The sequence below is a fragment of the Rhineura floridana genome, chromosome 15, assembly GCF_030035675.1.
Source record: "Rhineura floridana isolate rRhiFlo1 chromosome 15, rRhiFlo1.hap2, whole genome shotgun sequence".
Classification (NCBI taxonomy): Eukaryota; Metazoa; Chordata; class Lepidosauria; order Squamata; family Rhineuridae; genus Rhineura; species Rhineura floridana.
Window position 1 is genome coordinate 15,924,818 of NC_084494.1, and position 20,331 is coordinate 15,945,148.

Below are 20,331 nucleotides of genomic sequence, written 5' to 3' on the forward strand. Positions count from 1 at the left end.
CTTAATATGATCCAGATCATTTTAGAAATTAAGCACACAGCAACCTCTGGGTCCTACTTCTTCCCATCATGCACCAGTGGTGGACTAACAAGAAACCTATCTCCTCCTCCAGATCTGCCACAAACGCTTCAGCAGCACCAGCAACCTCAAAACCCACCTGCGCCTGCACTCTGGGATAAAGCCTTATGCATGCTGCGTGTGCCACAGCCGTTTCACCCAGCACATCCATCTCAAGCTCCATCAGCGCCTCCATGATCGCCGGGCCCTGAACTACTGCCCCAGCTGCTGCAAGACCTACATCCACCTGGTTAGCTTGGAGGTACACTGCCGGGGATATTGCCCACTTACCCCATGCGCCAACTACTTGCCTGCCCAGCTCCACCATTTCAATGATATGATTGACCGCTTTGACTTCAGCCTAGATGCCGACCACCTGGAGGAGGAAGAGCCTGATCCTGTCAAGGCTGCTGTGCTAGTGGAGGCCATCATTCTGAGGGAAATGGCGGTCGGTGGCCACCACTCCACTTGGCAGGAAGGAGGCCTTTTGAGGGCCTACTCCAGATCTTGCCATCATCTGAGCTGAAGCAGATGGTGACAGAATTATAGGAACGTCTCTGCTGTGGCACACCAGCTGCATACATTGCACACCATACATTTAAAGCATAGTTAAAAACACATGACTTTCCTCAGAGAATCCTGGGAACTGTAGTTTCTTAACGGTGCTGGGAGTTGTAGCTTTGTGAGGGGTAAACTACCTTTCGCAGGATTCTTTGGGGGAAGTCATGTACTTTAAATGCATGGTGTATACATAGCCACCATCTTTGCAATTTCCTCCCCTGAGAGGTGTGCCTTGCACCAACCACAGCAGTTCTTATCGCTGCTGAGTTTTTGGTGCCAGACATAAACCTTTTCATTTGCCCAGGCTTTTGAAGTGTTTGAGACTTTTATGCTGCCATTTTACCTTCTTGTATTGCTCAGCTGTGTCTTGTTTTTGTTTTTATTATTTCTGTGATTTAATGTTTTTAAATTGTGATTATTCTGTTACTGCAAGCCTTTGCTGAAGAGTGGCGTGTAAGTAATTGAAAACAAAAAATTGTTTGGCCTAAGGTATTTTGCTGCCTGAAGCAGAGGACAAGATGATGCCCCTTTCTTCCATGTACAGAAACTTCCACGTATGGTACAGCTCTCCCCACCACTCCTGAGGGCAGCAGACTGAGTAAGGGAGTACAGAGCAGGCTGTATGGGACACCAGTTCCATCCTCCAACACCTCACTACCACTCCTCACAGCTTTCCTAGCATTTGGCACCTCACTCTAGAGTCTATCTAATAGTAGGGCTGGAACTGTGAATGAATAAAATTCCTGTAAGGTTCTACAGCAGGTGTGATGAGGCAGACGTTTGGGATATGAAAGGCAGGGGATTTTGTATTTATGTCGGCATTTGGGTACCCAGTTTGGATTAACATTTTGTTGCCAGTTTCTGGTGTGTTTGTGTGTGTGGTTTGTAAATACACTATAGATTTCCACAGGCAAAAAGACAACCATGTTCCTCCAACCCACACTTTCAGGGCTGTATGAATCACACATAAATAAGCTCCTATGCAATGGTGACTACAGCTCAACTAACAATTAGTACCTGAAACTTTGCTGGGGAGAGAGCCAGACGAACAAATGAAACAAAACAAAGTAAAACACCCAGCAACAAACAAACAGGTACGTTCTGCTGTCCAGAAGCAGTTCTATTTATGAGAGGTGATAAAGTAAGAGATTTTACCTCAGGAAAGAGATTGCAAGCACCACTGAAGTCGAGAGAGTGGGAGACAGGTAGATCAGATGCATCATGAGGCCTCATCCACCTGGAAATTCTCCTGTGTGCTATAATGCTCTTGCAAAGCTGCCATTCATTTCCATGAGTCTTGTGCTCGTGTGACATATTAAAGCCTCATCTGCCCTATATATTTAAAGCAGTACTATACCACTTTGAACAGTCGCTGCTTCCCCCAAAGTTGAGAGGTGCTGAGAGTTGTTAGGGGACCCCTATTCCTCTCACAGAGCTACAATTCCCAGTGTGGTCTAACAATCAATCCTTCTTCCCAAGGAACTCTGGGAAATGAGGGGAATGGGAATCTCCTAACAGTTCTCAGCACCCTTAACAAACTATAATTCCCAGGATTCTTTGGGGGAAGTCATGGCTGTTTAAAGTGGTATAATACTGCTTTAAATGTGTAGTACAGATGGGGGCCTACCTGACAGGAGGCCCAGGTTCAAATCCCCACTCAGCTTTCCAATATCCTTCAGCCTAGCCAACCTCACAGAGTTGTAGTAAGGATAAAAATGAGGAGGGGGAGAGCAGAGCCTTGCAGCAGGGATGGGAACCCTGGAACCCTCAGGTTTTGGACTCACAACTCTCATCAGCCCTAGCCAGCATGGCCATAAGGGATGATGGGAATTGTAATCTGACATCTTGAGGGGCAAACGTTTTTCATCCTTGATGTACACAATCATGAGCAGTGAGGAGGAAACATCATATACAAATGTAATTAATAAAATAAGAACCAGGTAGAATGTGCTTCATCTTAATTAGTAGGAAAGGGTCACTTGGATTTTCCATTTTATGCACCAAAATCATTTGAACTGGTCCTACTGCAATTAGGATAGTGGAGAAATTCGATTCAGTTTGAATTTAAAGCCAGATTTATCAAATTTGCACTTTCTGAAACAATGTGAGAACCAAAACAAAGCCATCCTTCAAAATTCGCACATATTCGAATTTTGCAATGCAGTTCTCCAACCAACTAATGTTTACAAAAATGCAAATATTAGGAGAAAGTGTGTATAAAAATGAATATATTGGTGAAAATAACACAAAATGCACTATATTAGGATAAAATGTGTACATTAGCCAAAACTGCCTATAAAAATGTATTTATTAGGAGATATTTGCACTAAAATGCTGTAGAATTTTCATGAGGATTTTTTTTTAAATCGCAAATTGCTGCAGAAATGTGGACAACTGAATCTAAGATTGGAAAAACTAGAAACTCAGAGAACCACAACTGACAGATCTTTCCATCTGTAACCTCCATATGCATTTGCTTTGGTTAAACATATATCCTGCAGTACCTTCCTTGGCTCTTCAACATCCAAACATAATCTGTCCATACCAAAACTGCCTGAGCCCCAAAGCAACCTGCGTGCCAGAAAGAGGCTTCTGCCCAGCAGCCTTCTCTTATCACTTTTGAGATGCTTGTAGCATTAACCACATATCCTTTGCTTCATATCCTGTGTTGAGGCCAACAAGGCAACCCAAACCACAAACCTAGCTAAGGCTATTTTCTGTCTGATATGGGCAAATAGCTTTAGTTTTCCAGTATTATGCTCTGCCCTTTTTTGTACCCAGAAGCAAGTGTTGGGAACCTTTGGCCCTTCAGATGTTGCCAAACTACAACTCCCATCAGCCTTAGCAAGCATGGCTAATAGCCAGGGATAATGGGAGTTGTAGTTCAGCAACATCCAGCTAAAGGTTCCCCACACCTGACCTAGAGCGTGAATGGGAAGCCTCCAGTCCATGGGCCAAATGCAGGCCTTTCTCTCTGGTTCATGGTACTCTCCTCAGGCCACACCAGCCTGGTCCGTGTCCTCCTCAAGTGCTTTTACTTAGCTGGAATGTGTCCTTGAACTGTGATGTTGCCTCTTGCTTACCTTGATGGAGAATGGACAGATGTGGTGAGGAAAGAACCTCTGACTTCTGTAGTAGGCTACATTCCAGCCACAAAAACGTAGAAGTCGCATCTGTTGCACCACCCACTTTTGCTTTTGGCCCCACCCAGCACTGCATGCACCGCCTCATGGAAGGTTACCCATGAGCGAATGTGACCTTTGCACTGACAATGGTTCTCCACCCTTGAGTCAGAAGATATGCAAGTCTATGACTTTACCCTAGTCTTTTGAAAATGGTTTAATTTCAGGCATGGATCTGTAGCCTGCAAGATCATGACTTGCTTTTTTGGGGAAAGCTTTTAATCAGAGCTTGGAAAAGTTACTTTTTTGAACTACAACTCCCATCAGCCCCAGCCAGCATGGCCACTGGATTGGGCTGATGGGAGTTGTAGCTCAAAAAAGTAACTTTTCCAAGCTCTGCTAATGTTTCAAAACTTTTTTTAACGGCTACAACGAATTAACTGCTAAAAAGTTTTTTGGTTTAGGCAAATCTACACAGTTAAAGCTGGCATGCATTTTAATATGTAGTCTTTATTTTATAGTGTGCAAATATTTCTAAATGCTGATTTTAGTTATATTTTGAATTTTTTAAAAAAATATATTTATTTATTTATTAAATTTATACCCCGCCTTATGGCCCAAAGGCCCTCAAGGCGGCTTACAAAAAACACGAACATAATACATCAATAAAACATAATACATCAATAAAATAATACAGTTCTCAAAATTAAATAACAATTCTCAAAATTAAATAAAACCTTTTTAATTTCTGACTTTTACCAGTAACTTTAATGTATGTTTTATGCACATTAGAGGGTTTTTTAAAAAATTAAGTGGCATACAGATTCTGTTAAATAAATAAATTTCTGGGATAGAGTAATATTCAAGGATTAAAATAAATGCTATGTGAGAGATCCATGATCACATCTCCTAACTGGTTGTAAAGCTGAAAAGCAGCCATGGTGAGATAGGAAGCTCAAGATGGGGGGGGTTAACTCTCCCCACCCTTCCACATGCTTGGTTTCCCATCAAGCCATTGTTTTCCCAACCCAATTTTGTTTAATATCTAGCTTGCCTAAAGCCTCATCTGCACTATACATTTAAAGCAGTACCATAACACTTTAAACAGTCATGCCCCCCCCCAAAGCATCCTGGAAACTGTAGTTTGTTAAGGGTGCTGAGAATTGTTAGGAGACCCCCTAGTCCTCTCACAGAGTTACAGTTTTCAGAGTGGTTTAACAGTCAATCCCTCTTCCTGGGAAACTCTGAAGAAGCCATGACTGTTTAAAGTATTATGATACTTGATCCTTGTCCTTCATGGCTCATTTTGAGCTGCAAAGAGAGACTGTGTGAAGGGATCAAGGCAGTGGTAAATGCATCCTTGGAAGAGGGTGCAATGCCATCAGCCCTCAAGGAGGCAGTGGTAAAGCCCATCTTGAAAAAGTCCTCCTTGGATCCCCAAGAGTTGAATAACTTTCGCCCAGTCTCTAATTTACCATTCTTGGGCAAGGTGATTGAGCGAGTGGTGGCCAAACAGTTACAGACACACTTGGATGAAGCAGATTATTTAGATCCATTCCAATCAGGCTTCAGGACTGGACATGGAACTGAAACAGCCTTGGTTGCCCTGGTGGATGATATGAGGAGGGCGTTGGATAGGGGAGAATATACCTTCCTCGTCCTCCTGGATCTCTCAGCGGCTTTCGATACCATTGACCACGGTATCCTCTTAAATCGCCTGGAGGGATTAGGAATAGGGGGCACTGTTTTACGGTGGTTCCGTTCCTATCTCTCAGACAGGCATCAATGGGTGGCATTGGGGGATGAGGTTTCAGACCCTTGGCCTCTCAATTGTGGAGTACCACAGGGTTCTATCCTCTCCCCCATGCTATTCAACATCTATATGAAACCGCTGGGAGCCATCATCAGGAGTTTTGGGCTGCAGTGCCACCAATATGCGGATGACACTCAGCTCTATCTCTCATTTAAGTCCTCACCAGAGTTGGCTGTGAATACCATGTCCAAGTGCCTGGAGTCCGTACGTGGATGGATGGGAGAGAACAGGCTGAAACTAAACCCCGACAAGACCGAGGTGTTGCTCGTGGGTGACAAGAGAAGGTCGGGAGATATAGACTTGGTACTCAACGGGTGAGATTACCCCTGAAGGACCAGGTCTGCAGTCTCGGGGTCATTCTTGACTCCCAGCTGTCCATGGAGGCTCAGGTCTTGGCAGTGAGCCGGGCAGCTTGGTATCAATTACATCTGATACAGAGGCTGCGACCCTACCTTCCTGTGCATCTGCTTCCACGAGTGATACATGCCCTGGTCTCCTCCCGCTTAGACTACTGTAATGCGCTCTACGTGCGGTTACCCTTGAAAACGGTCCGGAAATTACAGCTGGTACAGAATGCGGCGGCATGCTTGATTAAGCATAGCTGTCGCCGTGACCATATCACTCCGGTGTTAGTAGACCTACACTGGCTACCAGTTGTTTACCGGACCCAATTCAAGGTGTTGGTGTTGACCTTTAAAACCCTATACGGTTTCGGCCCAGTTTATCTGAAGGAACGCCTCCAGCATCACCAATTATGCCGCCAGACGAGATCAGCCACACAAGACCTCCTCTCGGTCCCACCAGTCAAAACAGCTAGGCTGGTGCAGACCAGAGAGAGGGCATTTTCGATTGTGGCCCCCACCCTCTGGAATTCCCTTCCTTTTGACCTTCGACATGCCTCCTACCTGATGGGTTTTCGCCGAGCCTTAAAGACCTGGCTATTCAGGCAGGCCTACAGAATTTCTGGGGTGGATTAGTTTTATGATGTATTAATTGAAGGCTGGTTTTAGATTAATTACTTATTGTGGCTTTTTGATTTGTATATTGTATTTTACTATGTTATTGTACATCGCCTAGAGTGTCCGTTAATTCGGACAGATAGGCGACTCACAAATAAAATTTTATTATAGTGCATATGGGGCAGTGGCATTCCCTAGAAAATCCTGGAAACTGTAGTTTGATGAGGGTGCTAAGAGTTATTAAAATACTCCAGACAGAACTACAATTCCAAGTTTTCTCAACATACTACAGTTCCCAGGATCCTTTGTAGGGTAGCCATGACTGTTAAATGGTCCATACGTGTTTTAAGTGCATAATATGGATGTGAACTCTTCTTCCTCTTGCATAGATGGAGTGTTGAATTTCTTCACCAGAGTCTTGCTGCCATTGTCTGTGTGAATATTTATGATCAGCAGTGCAATTAAAAAGTTTATCACAGCTGTCATCTATGCTATAAAAGAACAGGCAATTAGCAGAGGTTGCACCAATAACCAAACCAGCCTACAGGAAAATTTGACCAGATACATGGGCCTGCCACACACACAAAGAGTATGGATGCCTTTACAGGGTTGATCTACAATGCCTCTTCTATGGCTCATTGGAGAAGCAACCGGCTTGTCCAGAGCCTTGTCTTCCTCCCCCTCCTATGACTGCAGAAGACATTAATTATGCACCTTATTTTTCTCTTTATCTCGAAGAATCAAATTGCATGTGGTGGTGGCAGGTACATTTTTTATTCACCTCTCTGCCATGTTTTTTAAAGTATTATTATAGTGCCATAGCATTTGTTATAGTGTATGAGGTGGTTTCCAGAGTCCAAGAGGACAGGTTCCTCTCCAAGGAGCTTGTAATCTAAAATTTGACACCATGACACCAGGGGGGAGAAACATGGGGAGTGGGCAGGGGTAAGAATATGAAACAATTTTAATTATTTCAGCTGCACATGCTTAGGGGTATCTGCAGGTATGGAATAGGGTGTGGAAACTATGAGATTCTGTGCAAGGTTCAATGGAAAGTGTGGGTTTTAAGTGGGGATTTGAAAGAAGTAAGAGAGGTGTCATCATCACAGCAGCTGTTCTGGGAGGCAGTTCCAAGCATACAGAGCAAAGAAAGGATGCAGTCTTTTAGGAACCAGACTTCTTGAAAGGTGGATGGTGGGAGAAAAGTCAGGTAGGGATTAGGGAAGGGTGAATCTTTCAATTTTGGTTTCTCCCAGTTTCTCATTTTTCTAGTCTCATATCCAGTTCTCCACATTTCCACATCAGTTTGCAATTTTTTAAAACAACAACAAAATTTTCATGAAAATTCATTAGCATTTTACTGTGAATTTCTCCTAATATACCTATTTTTATATGCAATTTTACCTAATATACACATATTTGCAAAGCAGTTTCCCCTGAAATAATGCATTTTTGTATGTTATTTTCACTATGCATTTTTATGCATGCTCTACTCTAGTAAGAGAGAGTAATCAGCTGTATCAAAGATGGCAGAAAGGTCGCAAGGTATAAGGACTGGCTTTTAGATTTGGAAGCAAGGACAGCATCGAGTTTGGAGGTGAAGGGTAGAAGGGAAATGGAGCTATAGTTGAGAAATGGGTCAATGAATGTTTTGTTTGAGAATGGGAGAAGCAGCTACATGTTTGAACCAAGTAGAGAATGAGCCAAGCAAGCAAGAGATTGTGTGGAGGAGAGGAGACATAATGGTGGAGGACATTGCAACCAGGAAATGGGAGGGGAAGAGGTCAAAGAGGCACATGGAGGGGTAAGATGAGGGCAAGAGGGTAGTCAATTCATCAAGCAGGATGGGCTGGGTGGGAGAACAGGAAAGGATAGGGCTGTTATCCAGTTGGTGCCGTCTGGATGTTTTGGACTACAGCTCTCATCATCCCTGATCATAGGCCATGTTGATTGGAGCTGATGGGACTTATAGTCCAAACATCTGGAGGGCATCAGGCTGGGGAAGGCTGGGGTAGAGTGATGTGTAAGGGAAGGGAGAGGATGAGAGAGAGATCAGAGTGGATGGTTTTGATTTTAGCCTTAAAGAAGGAGGCCAAGTCTTTGGCAGAGAGTATGGAGTAGGGAGGTGACAGTGCAAAGCTTAGTAGAGCATCAGAGGTAGAGAAGAGGGGCAGGGATTGCTAGAGCTGGTGTGGAACAGAGAAGCACAGTAGTGCTGCTTAGCCAGGCAGATGGTAGATGTGAAGGAGAACATGAATTTAAGTTCATGTGGACAGCCTTCCAGAGGTGTCCAGCTGCATGAAAATATGTGCAAAGATGTTGAATGAAGGCAGTGAACCACGGCTGGAGATGGAAGGGGTGAATACTACATTGGGTGAGTAATGTCAAGAATTGATGATAGGGATGAACTGAAGGTGGCCTCAACAGAGAGGACAGAAGCAACAGAGAGTAGAAGACGGGACAATACTTCAGAAAGGGCCTGTAGGTCAATGGACTGGAGGTCACAAAAGGAGCAGGAGGGTCTCACTGAGGGAGGATTATTTACAGTGTTGAAGGAGATCAGATGATGATCAGATAGGAGGAATTCCACAGCAAAGAGGTCAGACACCAAGTAGAATGTGGTGAAGACAAGATCAAGAGACTGACAAAGGCAGTGTGTCCAAGAATCAGACCATAGTCGAAGGTCCAAGGAAGGGGAGATGGAAAGCACCTGGGTGTTTCATTCAGGGATTATCAACATGAATGTTGAAATTACCAAGAAGCAAAGTGGTGGCATTGTTGGAAAGAAAGATAGTCAGGCATCAAGGTCTGAGAAAAAAGTTGGAAAGGAGCCAAGCAGGTGATATGTAACAGCAACATTGAGATGCAAAAGAGAATAGAGCCTCAAAGAGTGCTTCCAGATGGTTGTTTATTGTGGGATGGGTGCTCCTTGTGCATGCAAAATGTTTGCAGCATCCAAACAACATTATTGGCATCAAAATGCCAGCCTGAATTTTCCTCCCATTTAATCCAGGGAAAATCCAGTAAGTTAAATGTTACAAACCTTTTGCGATATCTGAATGACCTGTTTACAGTATTAAACACCTGTCTAGAATACCTCTCTAATTTGTTTTTATTTTATTCCCTTCTCCCTCTTGGTTATTGTATTGAATGTATTTTTCTATAAAATGAAAAATATTTTTTAAAAGTCTATTTGGAAGCACCCAAAGAATGAACTCCAAAGACAGAAATGCAGAGGGATGGGAGGGGGCTAGAACTGGAAGAGTCTGGAAACAAAGAGTCCAACATCACCACCATGACCACCAAGGTGAGGAACATGGGTAAAGGAGAGCCCTCCAAAGGGCAGTAATTGTGGCTGTCTCAGATGTCTGGATGGGGGATTTGATTTAAGTTTACATTTAAAGGTGAATCTACCTAAGTGTCATAAATTCCACGAGTTGGCAATGGAGTGATGAGGAGGAGGAAGAGGAGACAGATTTGGGCCAATGGGAAGGTGCCAGTGACATGCCCCCAGACACAGGTGAGCTTGACAGTGACAGCTCCACCCCTGTAGCTCCAGTTACTGGAAGCACAGCCCAATCAGGTAGTTGTCTCTCCCCCTTCCCTTTGCCCCCTTCCTTGCTTAACCCTGCTGCTGCCAAGCAGGCCCCCTCCTGAGGGGAATGTTGAGGAGGGAATCCAGCCACCACATACATCTAGGTGGTGGTGCCAACAATCTCAGTAAGCCCTCACTGTTCTCTGAGGAGGAGCATTCATCTGCACACACATTCTCCACAGTGACACTCGGTCCATGCAAATAGGTGTCTGTCCAGCCTTACTTAAGGTCAATAAGGAGGTGTGTCTAGTTGCTGCAACAACATCTTAATGCAGTGTAGTCATGCCTTGTTATTCCTAGGAAAGATGCTGAATCCTGTGTAACCTGTAAGCTGATTCATGAACTTTCTATTAAAACTACTAAAGAAAAGCACACCTCTGCATTTGTGTCTGACTCCAGTGGGTTCGGGCAGGACACTAATTCAAACTTTCCAAAACAATATGCAAACCAAATCACATCCATCCTCCAAATTTGCACATATGTAACTTTGCAATGCATTTCTTCAGCCAAGTAATGTGTGCAAAAATGCATATACTAAGGCAAAGTGTGCTTAAAAAGGGACATCGTAGTGAAAATAACATACACAGTGTTTGCTATTAAGGAAAATATAATTATCATAGAATCATAGAGTTGGAAGGGGCCTTGTAGGCCATCGAGTCCAACCCCCTGCTCACAGCAGGAAATCCACAGCTAGAGCATCTCCCACAGATAGCTGTCCAGCCTCTGCTTGAAGACATCCAGCGAAGGGGATCCCACCACCTCCCTAGGCAGTCGGTTCCATTGCCGAACCGCCCTTACTGTCAAGAAGTTCCTTCTAATGTCAAATCTGAATCTACGCTCCTGCAACTTAAAACCATTAGACCTAGTCCTACCCTCTGGGGCAGCAGAGATCAAATCTGTACCCTCCTCTATGTGACAGCCCTTCAGGTACTTAAAGAGTGCAATCATGTCACCCCTCAGCCTTCTCTTCACCAGACTGAACATGCCAAGTTCCTTCAACCTTTCCTCATAAGACTTGTTCTCCATACCGGCTATCATCCTCGTCGCCCTCTTCTGAACCCGCTCTAACTTGTCTATATCTTTCTTAAAATGAGGCGCCCAGAACTGAACGCAGTATTCCAGATGAGGCCTGACTAATGCAGAATATAGTGGGACTATTACTTCCCTCGACCTGGAAACTATAGCTCTGTTTATGCAGCCCAAAACCACGTTTGCCTTTTTTGCAGCAGCATCACATTGCTGGGTCATATACTAGGGGCTGCCACCCCTACATGCTTCATGTGACAACCCAACCACCTAACCCCAGGAATGGTAACCCCAGATACCCCCCCTTGCCAAACCACCCAGTTCTGCCAGGCATTGCCATGTGGCCACTACCACCTCACTAACCTGACACCAACCTGCCCCATGGCCGCTCACACTCATCTATCAGTCGGTTGCCCACCTGCCCACCTCCCTTACTGGTTTGCTGCACACAAGCCTCACTCATTTGTTCCATGCCTCACCGACCAGCACCATCACTTCTCAACATACTGTAGTTTGCAGTGCCATCTGCCAAGCAAACTGCAGTGTGATTACCTTTTACATTTTAATGAATATAGGAAGATTAGAGGAAATATGCTTTGCAAAAATGTGTATATTAGGCAAAATTGCTACAAAATTGTATATATTAGGATTTCCACAAGAATTTTCTTAAAAATCGCAAACTGATATGGAAATTAAGAGAACTGAATTAATACTGGAAAAATTAGAAAATGAAATGCACATATTCATCCATCCCTACTTTAACAATGGAAGTCAGGGCAAGTAGCTGGAAAGATTGGAGCAGATCATGGAGGGCAACTGCAGTCTGGATAAGGGAGCAGCAGTTGCTGAAGAAGCAGGAGAAGGCAACAAGGAGGAGAGCAGACAATGAGTAGAGAAGTGCGGCGTGTGCCTAATTTTCTTCACAAAAGTGATGTGTGACTGACTGTGCAGAGCACAATCCTCCCCCATCTTACTTCCTCTTGAATATCACCTCAGGCCTTTTTGTCTCAGCTTGGTTCCATTACCCAGCCAGGCTGGAAGTAAGGTGATGAAACTCTGGTGAGGTAAGGTGGACAAGGTTCTAGCTTTGACCATCAAAATATATGGACAGTTGAAATTGTAAAGTGGTGAGTATGTATCCATCTACTGTATGGAGCAGTTACATCAATAAACATGGCTGCCACCATCTCATATAGTGAGGAGAGAAGACGCTTTAGTTAGCCAGGAACCGGTATATGCACTCACTGCTGCCCTCACCAGTTCGCTTGCGCCCCTTCCCTGTCATAGAAGCCATCAGTTTCGCCTGCCCTGTGAGGAACAGCAGCAAGACCACCTGCTCTGGGGGTGATGGTATCAGCTGGGCTCCCATGAGCCTATCTGCTGCAATGGGAGTGATGAGAAGCTGGCAGGTTCCAGCTAGGCCCTAGAAGGTCAAGGCCTTACCCAGTATGGCAGGGATAACCAATGTAGTGCCCTCCAAGCATTGCTGGACTCCAACTCCCATCAGCTTTATTCAGTATGACCAATGGTCAAGGAGTCCAACAACATCACTATAATGGCTATCTCTGCTGAAAAGGTAACCACTTCTGATTATATTACAGTCACTTCCAGGAAGGCTGGGTCGTCATGGATTTTCCTCAGGGGCCACTAAGACCTCCTCTCTCTCTCTCAACAGTGAGTGGCCCATTTCCATCCAAGCTGGTCATTACAAAAACCTTGTAATATTAAATTAGTTTAGTTAATTTATTAGTCACTTCCCAGAACAGGCAGGAAGTCCCAAAGCAATTTACAGAAAATACAATATAAACTTTAAAACAATACAGAACAAATAAGTAGTGTTCATTCCCCCTCAAGTTCTAAAAGCATAAAAGATCCAATCTCCCATCCAACACAAGCAACAAATGTTAAGTACTGAATCACAAAATTGTGCAAATAAATAATGAAACAAATTATATATTTATGAACACAAATGGACCAACGAAAAAAATATTGTACACCCCTAGTGAACAGTTACATTGGCAATGTATATTTCCTCGCCTTATCAAATGCATCAGAATTCCCCTCCCCTTTTCTTACCTTGATACTGTTCTGTCCAAGCCTACATCCATTTTATGCAACCTGCTGACATCTATATTCATATATACTAAAAACAAACTCTGTCTCAATTGCCTGCATAAGCCTGGTGACACAGAAAAGTTTTCAGCTGGCATTTAAAAATTAGAACACAAAGTGCCTGCTGAATTTCTATTGGCAGAACAGTCCATAGGACTGGGCTAATGTCACTAAAGGATCAAGTTTTTGTTGTCATATGTGCCTTGCCAACTCAGGGGATCGACCAATGATGATCTCAGGGATTCAGCCGGGATATAAGGGTTCAGGTGGTCCCTAAGGTATCCTGAACCTAAGTTGTTGAGAACTTTGTACATTAATACAGGGACCTTGAACCTGGCTCAGTAGTGGATGGGCAGCCAGTGCAGATATCTTAAAAATGGTGGCCCATGTTGTCGGCCAGTTGTTGGCTGGTGGCCCTGATGTCAGTGGAGCAGTGAATCCGCACTAGGTTTTAGTCCAAACTTTCAAGGAGCTGTCCAAGGTGCTTTCAGGTTTCAGAACCTTAGACAGAGCCTTGAAAGTTCAGCCTAAAACTCAGAATGGATTCATGCCTCACTGACATCAGAGCCACCAGCTTCCACTGATAAGGGTTGAACTACTGTTTCTGGCATTCTTTGGGAGGCAGGTGGTGTGCTTTAAATGTATGATGTATATGCAGCCAACAAAAACAATTAAAACAATTTCATTTATAGAAACAATTAATGACATATATAAAAACTGTTTCAAATGCAGTACAGATACAGACTTGAGCCAGCACTGAGCATGAGAGACTGATGATAAAGATAATTAAAGTAACATCAGTACCACCCAGATAGTGTGGTTGCTCTCCTCCTAGAGCCATATTAAAAGATGCAACCTGTTTGTAGTTAGAGAGTGCAGAGAAGGTGGGGTCCCATTCTTGGGATGATGGAAGGGAATGTCATCATGGTTTTGCAAGATGAGTTCTTTCACAGCCAGAGCTGTGTGGGAAAATATTTACCTGTCCTAGGATTATGTCCCATATAACTAGCACTTACTCCAGGAACAGAGTGAGGGAAATCTCAAGCCCCAAATTAATACAGGTCTAAACTAAACCAGCAAGCTGCCACTGGCAGGCACTTCCACATCATGTGCCCAAGGGTCCTGGATGGGTGTCTGCCAGTCCTGGCTGCAGGTTCTGGGGGGTCTTTCAGCAACATGTTCTCAGTTAGCTGCCTCCTTTTGCTCCTAACCACTGTTGCCATTGCCTGTTTACTTGCCTGGGCAAATTGGTGTCACCTCCCAGAAAGAGGAAGTGCTACTTTCTTGGCTTTTCTGGAGAAGGGCTGTAGCTCAGTGGTAGAACATCTGCTTTGCATGTGAAAGGTCCCATGTTCAATCCTTGGCATCTCTAGGTAGGGCTGCGAATGCCCCATCTGAAACCTTGGACAGCCACTGCCAGTCAGTGTAGACATTACTGATCTAGATGGCCCAGTGGCCTGACTCATTATAAGGCAGCTTCCAAGATTCTGAAGTTCCACTGCTTGCTCACTTAGAGAGGGCAGATAAAGGGGTTGTAACAGCCAGGAGAGCCTATGGCCATACTACCCTGAATATGCCCGACCTCATCTGATCTCGGAAGCTAAGCAGGCTCAGGCCTGGTTAGTATTTGGATGGGAGACCGCCTGGGAGTACCAGGTGATGTGGGCTTAGAGGAAGGCTATGGTAAACTACCTCTGAATACCTCTTAGCATGAAAACCCTATGAATATATCCAAAAAAATATTCATATGGTCTCCATAAGTCGTAATCAACTTGAAGGCATATAACAACAAGAACAAGGAGGAGGAGCTGCAAGACCAGGAGGCTCCAGGCATTGGCTGGGCCATCCCCTCTCGGTTGTGGTCCTTGGCAGCTGCCTGCCTGACAATGCTGGTCCCTGTTGCACTCTGGTATGTCTCTCATGCTGCGTGAACCTGTTGAGGAGTCAGTTCTATTGCATCAAACATAACCTCAAAATCAAGGGTCCACATTAGGACAGGCAGATGCAAAAGAGAAGAGGGCTTCTCTGCTTTATTAATTGTGAACTAGAAGAGGAGATTTCAACAAATGCATGCTACACTTGTTGAAATTCCCTCTTCTAGACAGCTATTAAAGATGCAGGAGCCCTGTCCTCCTTCGCATCCTTTCACCCTAATATAGGTTTTCAGTACGGTCTTCCACTGTTCATCTCAGGATAGGATAATCTAGTTCTCTGTTCCAGTCCTCCCTCAACAATTGTGTATCAGGCTTGAACAAGTAGGGGAGATAACATGTTTGCATAGCCCAAAGGTGTGTCCCATTTTGATGCAGAGCACAAAGAACAAAAATATAAGCCACTAAGAAGAGTCAAAGAACCAATCAGAGTGGGTGTTATTCCTCTCCCATCCAGCGATGCACTGGGGAAAAGAGTCCATAAACACCTAAGGAAGGGCAATTAGTAATATCCTGGGAACTGCAGGTTGCTGGGAATTGTAGCTCTGTCACAAACGGCAACACAGTGTTGATCCCATCCCATGAACTGAACTGCAGACCGCAAAAGCTTATACCAATATATATTTGTTAACTTTTAAAAGGTACCACAAGACTCTTTTGCCATTTTTTGCTGCTGCAAGAGAGTAACACAGCCAGTCTCTAGAAACTGAGTAAACATTCCAAAAAGTAATTTGCTGGGGAATTTGTAGCTCTGTCACAAACAAACTACAGTTCCCAGGATTCTTGTTGGAAACAATGACTGTTAAAGTGGCATAAGAGTTCTTTAAATGGGTGGTGTGGATGTCGTCAGAAAAAGCCCTGACAGCCAGAGTTTGGGTTTTCCCTTCTGAAAGCCAGCCTAAGCTTGCATCTCTTCATATAAATTTGAGTGGACCTGTGCCCCAACATCTTTTAAGGACCTAACAATGCAACTGATGAACAAGGGGACCCACATTCTGGGTGAGAGGCGGACAATAAAAATAATTTTATTATTATTATTGTTAAGAACTTAGAAGAATTGGATTATCAAGAAGAAATTGACATACGGAATCAGAGTCTGGCTCAGAAGCACACTGCACAGAGACAGGAAATGAAAATGAACTAGAAGCTAGCAGATTTACTTCCCTAACTGAGAGTAGATGCAAGTATGGAACAAGCCCAGGCCTGTAGGAAAATTTGGGCAGTTCTCTCTATTAAATTCTGTGTCGTAAGTTTGACAATAATTCCATTGATGATAGATCATCATACTCATCATACCTTAGGACACAGAGCACTCTGCAAGCTGTTATTAGCTAGCAAAAATGTCCTTTTATCTAATGGGTGCGGTGCACATTGAGAAGATACACAGATGCTGTCACAGCCGCCCTGGGCTCCAACTGGGAGGAGGGGTGGGATATAAATCAAATAATAAATAAATAAATAAAAATAAAATAAAATAAAGATTCATGAGGAGTATGTTGCATTGCATCTCTCTGCACTAGACATGCAGGAGATGCTTCTTCCCTACAAGCTTCCTGACCTTGGGGACTGAGCTAGTCTGTCAGACCTCATGGAAGGCAGGTAGAGCACCTGTTTATATGTGTCCTAAGGTCAATTGTTGGCATCCTCAGGTAAACTGTCAGGCATCAAGTGATGGGAAAGGCCTCCAGAGGCCCTGAAGAGAAACAGCCAGTCAAAGCAGACAATACTTTGGACTAGCTGGATGAATAAATGGCCTGACTCAGTGTAAGATCACTTCATATGTCTTGCAAGTGTAGTGCTTATCCCCCACCAGAGCAGAAGAGCACTTGGGTCACTTTAGACTCTGGACTTAATAATCTTATGGGGACCCCTCTCTTTAGAGCAAGTGCGGGGAACTTTTGGCCCTCCAGATGAACCATAACTCCTAACAGCCCCAGCAAGCATGGCCGAGGATGATAAGAGCAGAGCTTGGAAGTAACTAGTTACAAGTAACGAATTACTTGTAATTCATTACTTTTTTGAGTAACAAGTGGGTAATTCCTTTACATTTTGATTGTAATAGAACTAGGAGTAATTTTACTACTTTTGTGGAGTAATTGTAACGTTTCCAGAATTACTTTTGGGCATTACTTGGGGGGGGGAGCAGGGGAAATCTTCTGCTCCTCTGATTTGTGGATGAAAATCATGTGCCTCAAACTGGGCTTCTGTGCAGTGTCGCTCTTTCCTCATGCTCTGTGGATGGGTAGGAGGGAGGAGGCGGAGAATGAGACGGGGTGGAGTGGAGAAAACAATTATTTAAAAAAATGAATAGTGGTGGTGAAGAATGGAGTGGAGGGGAAAAGGATCCGGAGGTCAAGAACATGGATAAAGGAGGGGAAGGAGGCAGCAGCAGAATGGAGAGAAAAAATTGTGGAGGTGAAAGATGACAACGTGTGTGCGTGTGTGCGTGCGAGAGAGAATGAATACTGTGTTCACACTTGGTACACAAAGTGGCCTCCACCACCCTCTCTGGCTACTATGTTGCATTTGCAGTATTTTAACTTTTTTGCATCTCAGGGGAAAATGTTTGCTTGAGTGAGTGCCCCTTAGTTGGTGGCAGGGCAGGGTCTGGGAGGTGGTTATGTGAGAGAGATTATGCTGGCTGGCTGAGTGGGGGGGGTTGCACTTGGTTTGATGTGCAAAGATCTGAGTAGTGGCCTCAGCCTCCCTCCCCACCTCCCTTACCAGTGGAGAGACCAGCACTGCTATCTTATGGATAAAAAGAATTATTCTACTACCTCTGTATGTGTTTGTTTATTTTTAATGTTGTTTTAGGCTACTTAGATGTGCAGCAGCCAAGGCAGCACCTTGTAGGTGTTTTTTTAAAGTAACTAAAATGTAATTGTAGTGATTACTTTGGAGGAAAAATAAAGTAATCAGTTACTTTCAGAGCTATTGTAATTGTAACGGTAATTACTACTTTTCTGGGCCATGTAACTGTAACTGTAATTTACTACTTTTTAAAAGTAATCTTCCAAGCTCTGGATAAGAGTTGTAGTTCAGCAAGATATGGAGGGCTAAAGGTTCCTCACACTTTTTATTGTTGTTGTTGTTGTTTATTTATTTATATTTATTATTTCAATTTATATACCGCCCTTAGCAGAATAGCTCTCAGGGCGGTGAACAAACAAGATAAAATACAATATATCATAATAAAAATCATAAAAACATATACAAACAAACAACAAAAAAACACTACAAAAACACAATACGACAAAAATTAAAAATACGGATTAAAAGATTAAAATGGTTAAGAAAATTAAAATGCCTGGGAGCATAAAAAGGTCTTTACCTGGCGCCGAAAAGGTAAAAGTGTAGGCGCCAGGCGTACCTCTTCGGGGAGGCTGTTCCACAACTCAGGGGCCACCACAGAAAAGGCCCTAGATCTAGTAACCACCCTCCGGGCTTCCCGATGGGTTGGTACCCGGAGGAGGGCCTTAGATTCTGAACGAAGTGAACGGGTAGGTTCGTATCGAGAGAGGCGTTCCACAAGGTATTGAGGTCCCACGCCGTGTAAGGCTTTATAGGTAAGAACCAGCACCTTGAATCTCACCCGGAAGCAAATAGGAAGCCAGTGCAGACGCGCCAAGACAGGTGTTATATGCGAAGACCGACTGGTCCTCGTCAGTAGTCTGGCAGCTGCGTTCTGCACCAGCTGAAGCTTCTGAATTGTCTTCAGGGGCAGCCCTACGTAGAGCGCATTACAGTAATCCAATCTTGAAGTTACCAGAGTGTGAACAACGGAGGCGAGGTCGTCCCTGTCCAGATAGGGGCGTAGTTGGGCTACCAGACGAAGATGGTAAAATGCATTCCGTGCCACCGAGGCCACTTGGGCCTCGAGAGACAGGGAAGAGTCAAGAAGAACCCCCAAACTACGTACCTGTTCCTTCAGGGGGAGTGTAACCCCATCCAGAACAGGGTTAACATCCACCATCTGAGCAGGGAAGGCATTCACCAACAATGTCTCGGTCTTGTCTGGATTGAGTCTCAGTTTATTAGCTCTCATCCAGTCCATTATCGCAGTCAGGCAACGGTTCAGCACATCAACAGACTCACCTGAAGAAGATGAAAAGGAGAAATAGAGCTGCGTGTCATCAGCATACTGATGGCAACGCACTCCAAAACTCCTGATGACTGCACCCAGCGGCTGCATGTAGATGTTGAAAAGCATGGGGGACAAAACCGACCCCTGAGGGACTCCGCAATGGAGAGTCCATGGTGTCGAGTGATGTTCCCCAAGCACTACCTTCTGGTGACGATCCGCGAAGTAGGAGCGGAACCACTGCCAAGCAGTGCCCCCGACACCCAACTCCGCGAGTCTCCTCAGAAGGATACCATGGTCGATGGTATCAAACGCCGCTGAGAGATCAAGGAGAATCAACAGAGTCACGCTCCCCCTGTCCCTCTCCCGACACAGGTCATCATACAGGGCGACCAAGGCTGTTTCGGTGCCAAAACCGGGCCTGAAACTGGATTGAAACGGATCTAGATAATCGGTTTCATCCAAGAGCGCCTGGAGTTGGCTGGCAACCACCCGCTCCAAAACCTTGCCCAGAAAAGGGACATTCGCCACCGGTCTATAGTTGTTTAAATTATCTGGGTCCAAGGAGGGTTTCTTTAAAAGAGGTCTCACTACTGCCTCCTTGAGGCTACCAGGGACCACTCCCTCCCTCAAAGAGGCATTAACCACTTCCTTGGCCCAACCGGTGGTTCCAGCCCTGCCAGCTTTCACTAGCCAACATGGGCAAGGATCCAGAACAGACGTGGTCGCCCGAACCATTCCAAGCACCTTGTCCACTTCCTCGAGCTGCACCAACTGAAACTCATCCAATAAAGAAAGACAAGGCCGTGCTCCGGACACTTCAATGGATTCATCTGTCACAACATCAGAGTCAAGGTCCCTGCGGATACATGCAATCTTATCTTGAAAGTGTCCAGCAATTTCATTACAGCGGGTCTCAGATGTTTCCATAGTATCGTGGGGGCCAGAGTGTAAGAGCCCTCGCACGACTTTAAAAAGCTCCGCTGGGCGGCTTAAAGATGATCTAATAGAGGCAGCAAAATAGAGCTTCTTTGCTGTCCTTACCGCTTTTGTATACAACTTATTGGTGGCACT

General features: G+C 44.5%; 1 protein-coding gene and 1 pseudogene across 2 annotated transcripts in view; both read left to right on the forward strand.

Moving 5' to 3' along the window:
* The window catches only part of ZNF683 (zinc finger protein 683), a 37,966-nt gene extending 35,455 nt beyond the window's left edge, over positions 1-2,511 (forward strand). For both annotated transcript variants that reach the window (XM_061596610.1, XM_061596611.1), the window contains one exon: positions 113-2,511. In XM_061596610.1, the coding sequence (XP_061452594.1) occupies positions 113-583 (471 nt within the window). In that variant the 3' untranslated portion in view covers positions 584-2,511. The remainder of the gene's footprint in view (positions 1-112) is intronic.
* Positions 2,512-14,794: 12,283 nt separating this feature from the next.
* Positions 14,795-14,913, forward strand: LOC133371052 (5S ribosomal RNA; annotated as a pseudogene).
* Positions 14,914-20,331: the final 5,418 nt, after the last annotated feature.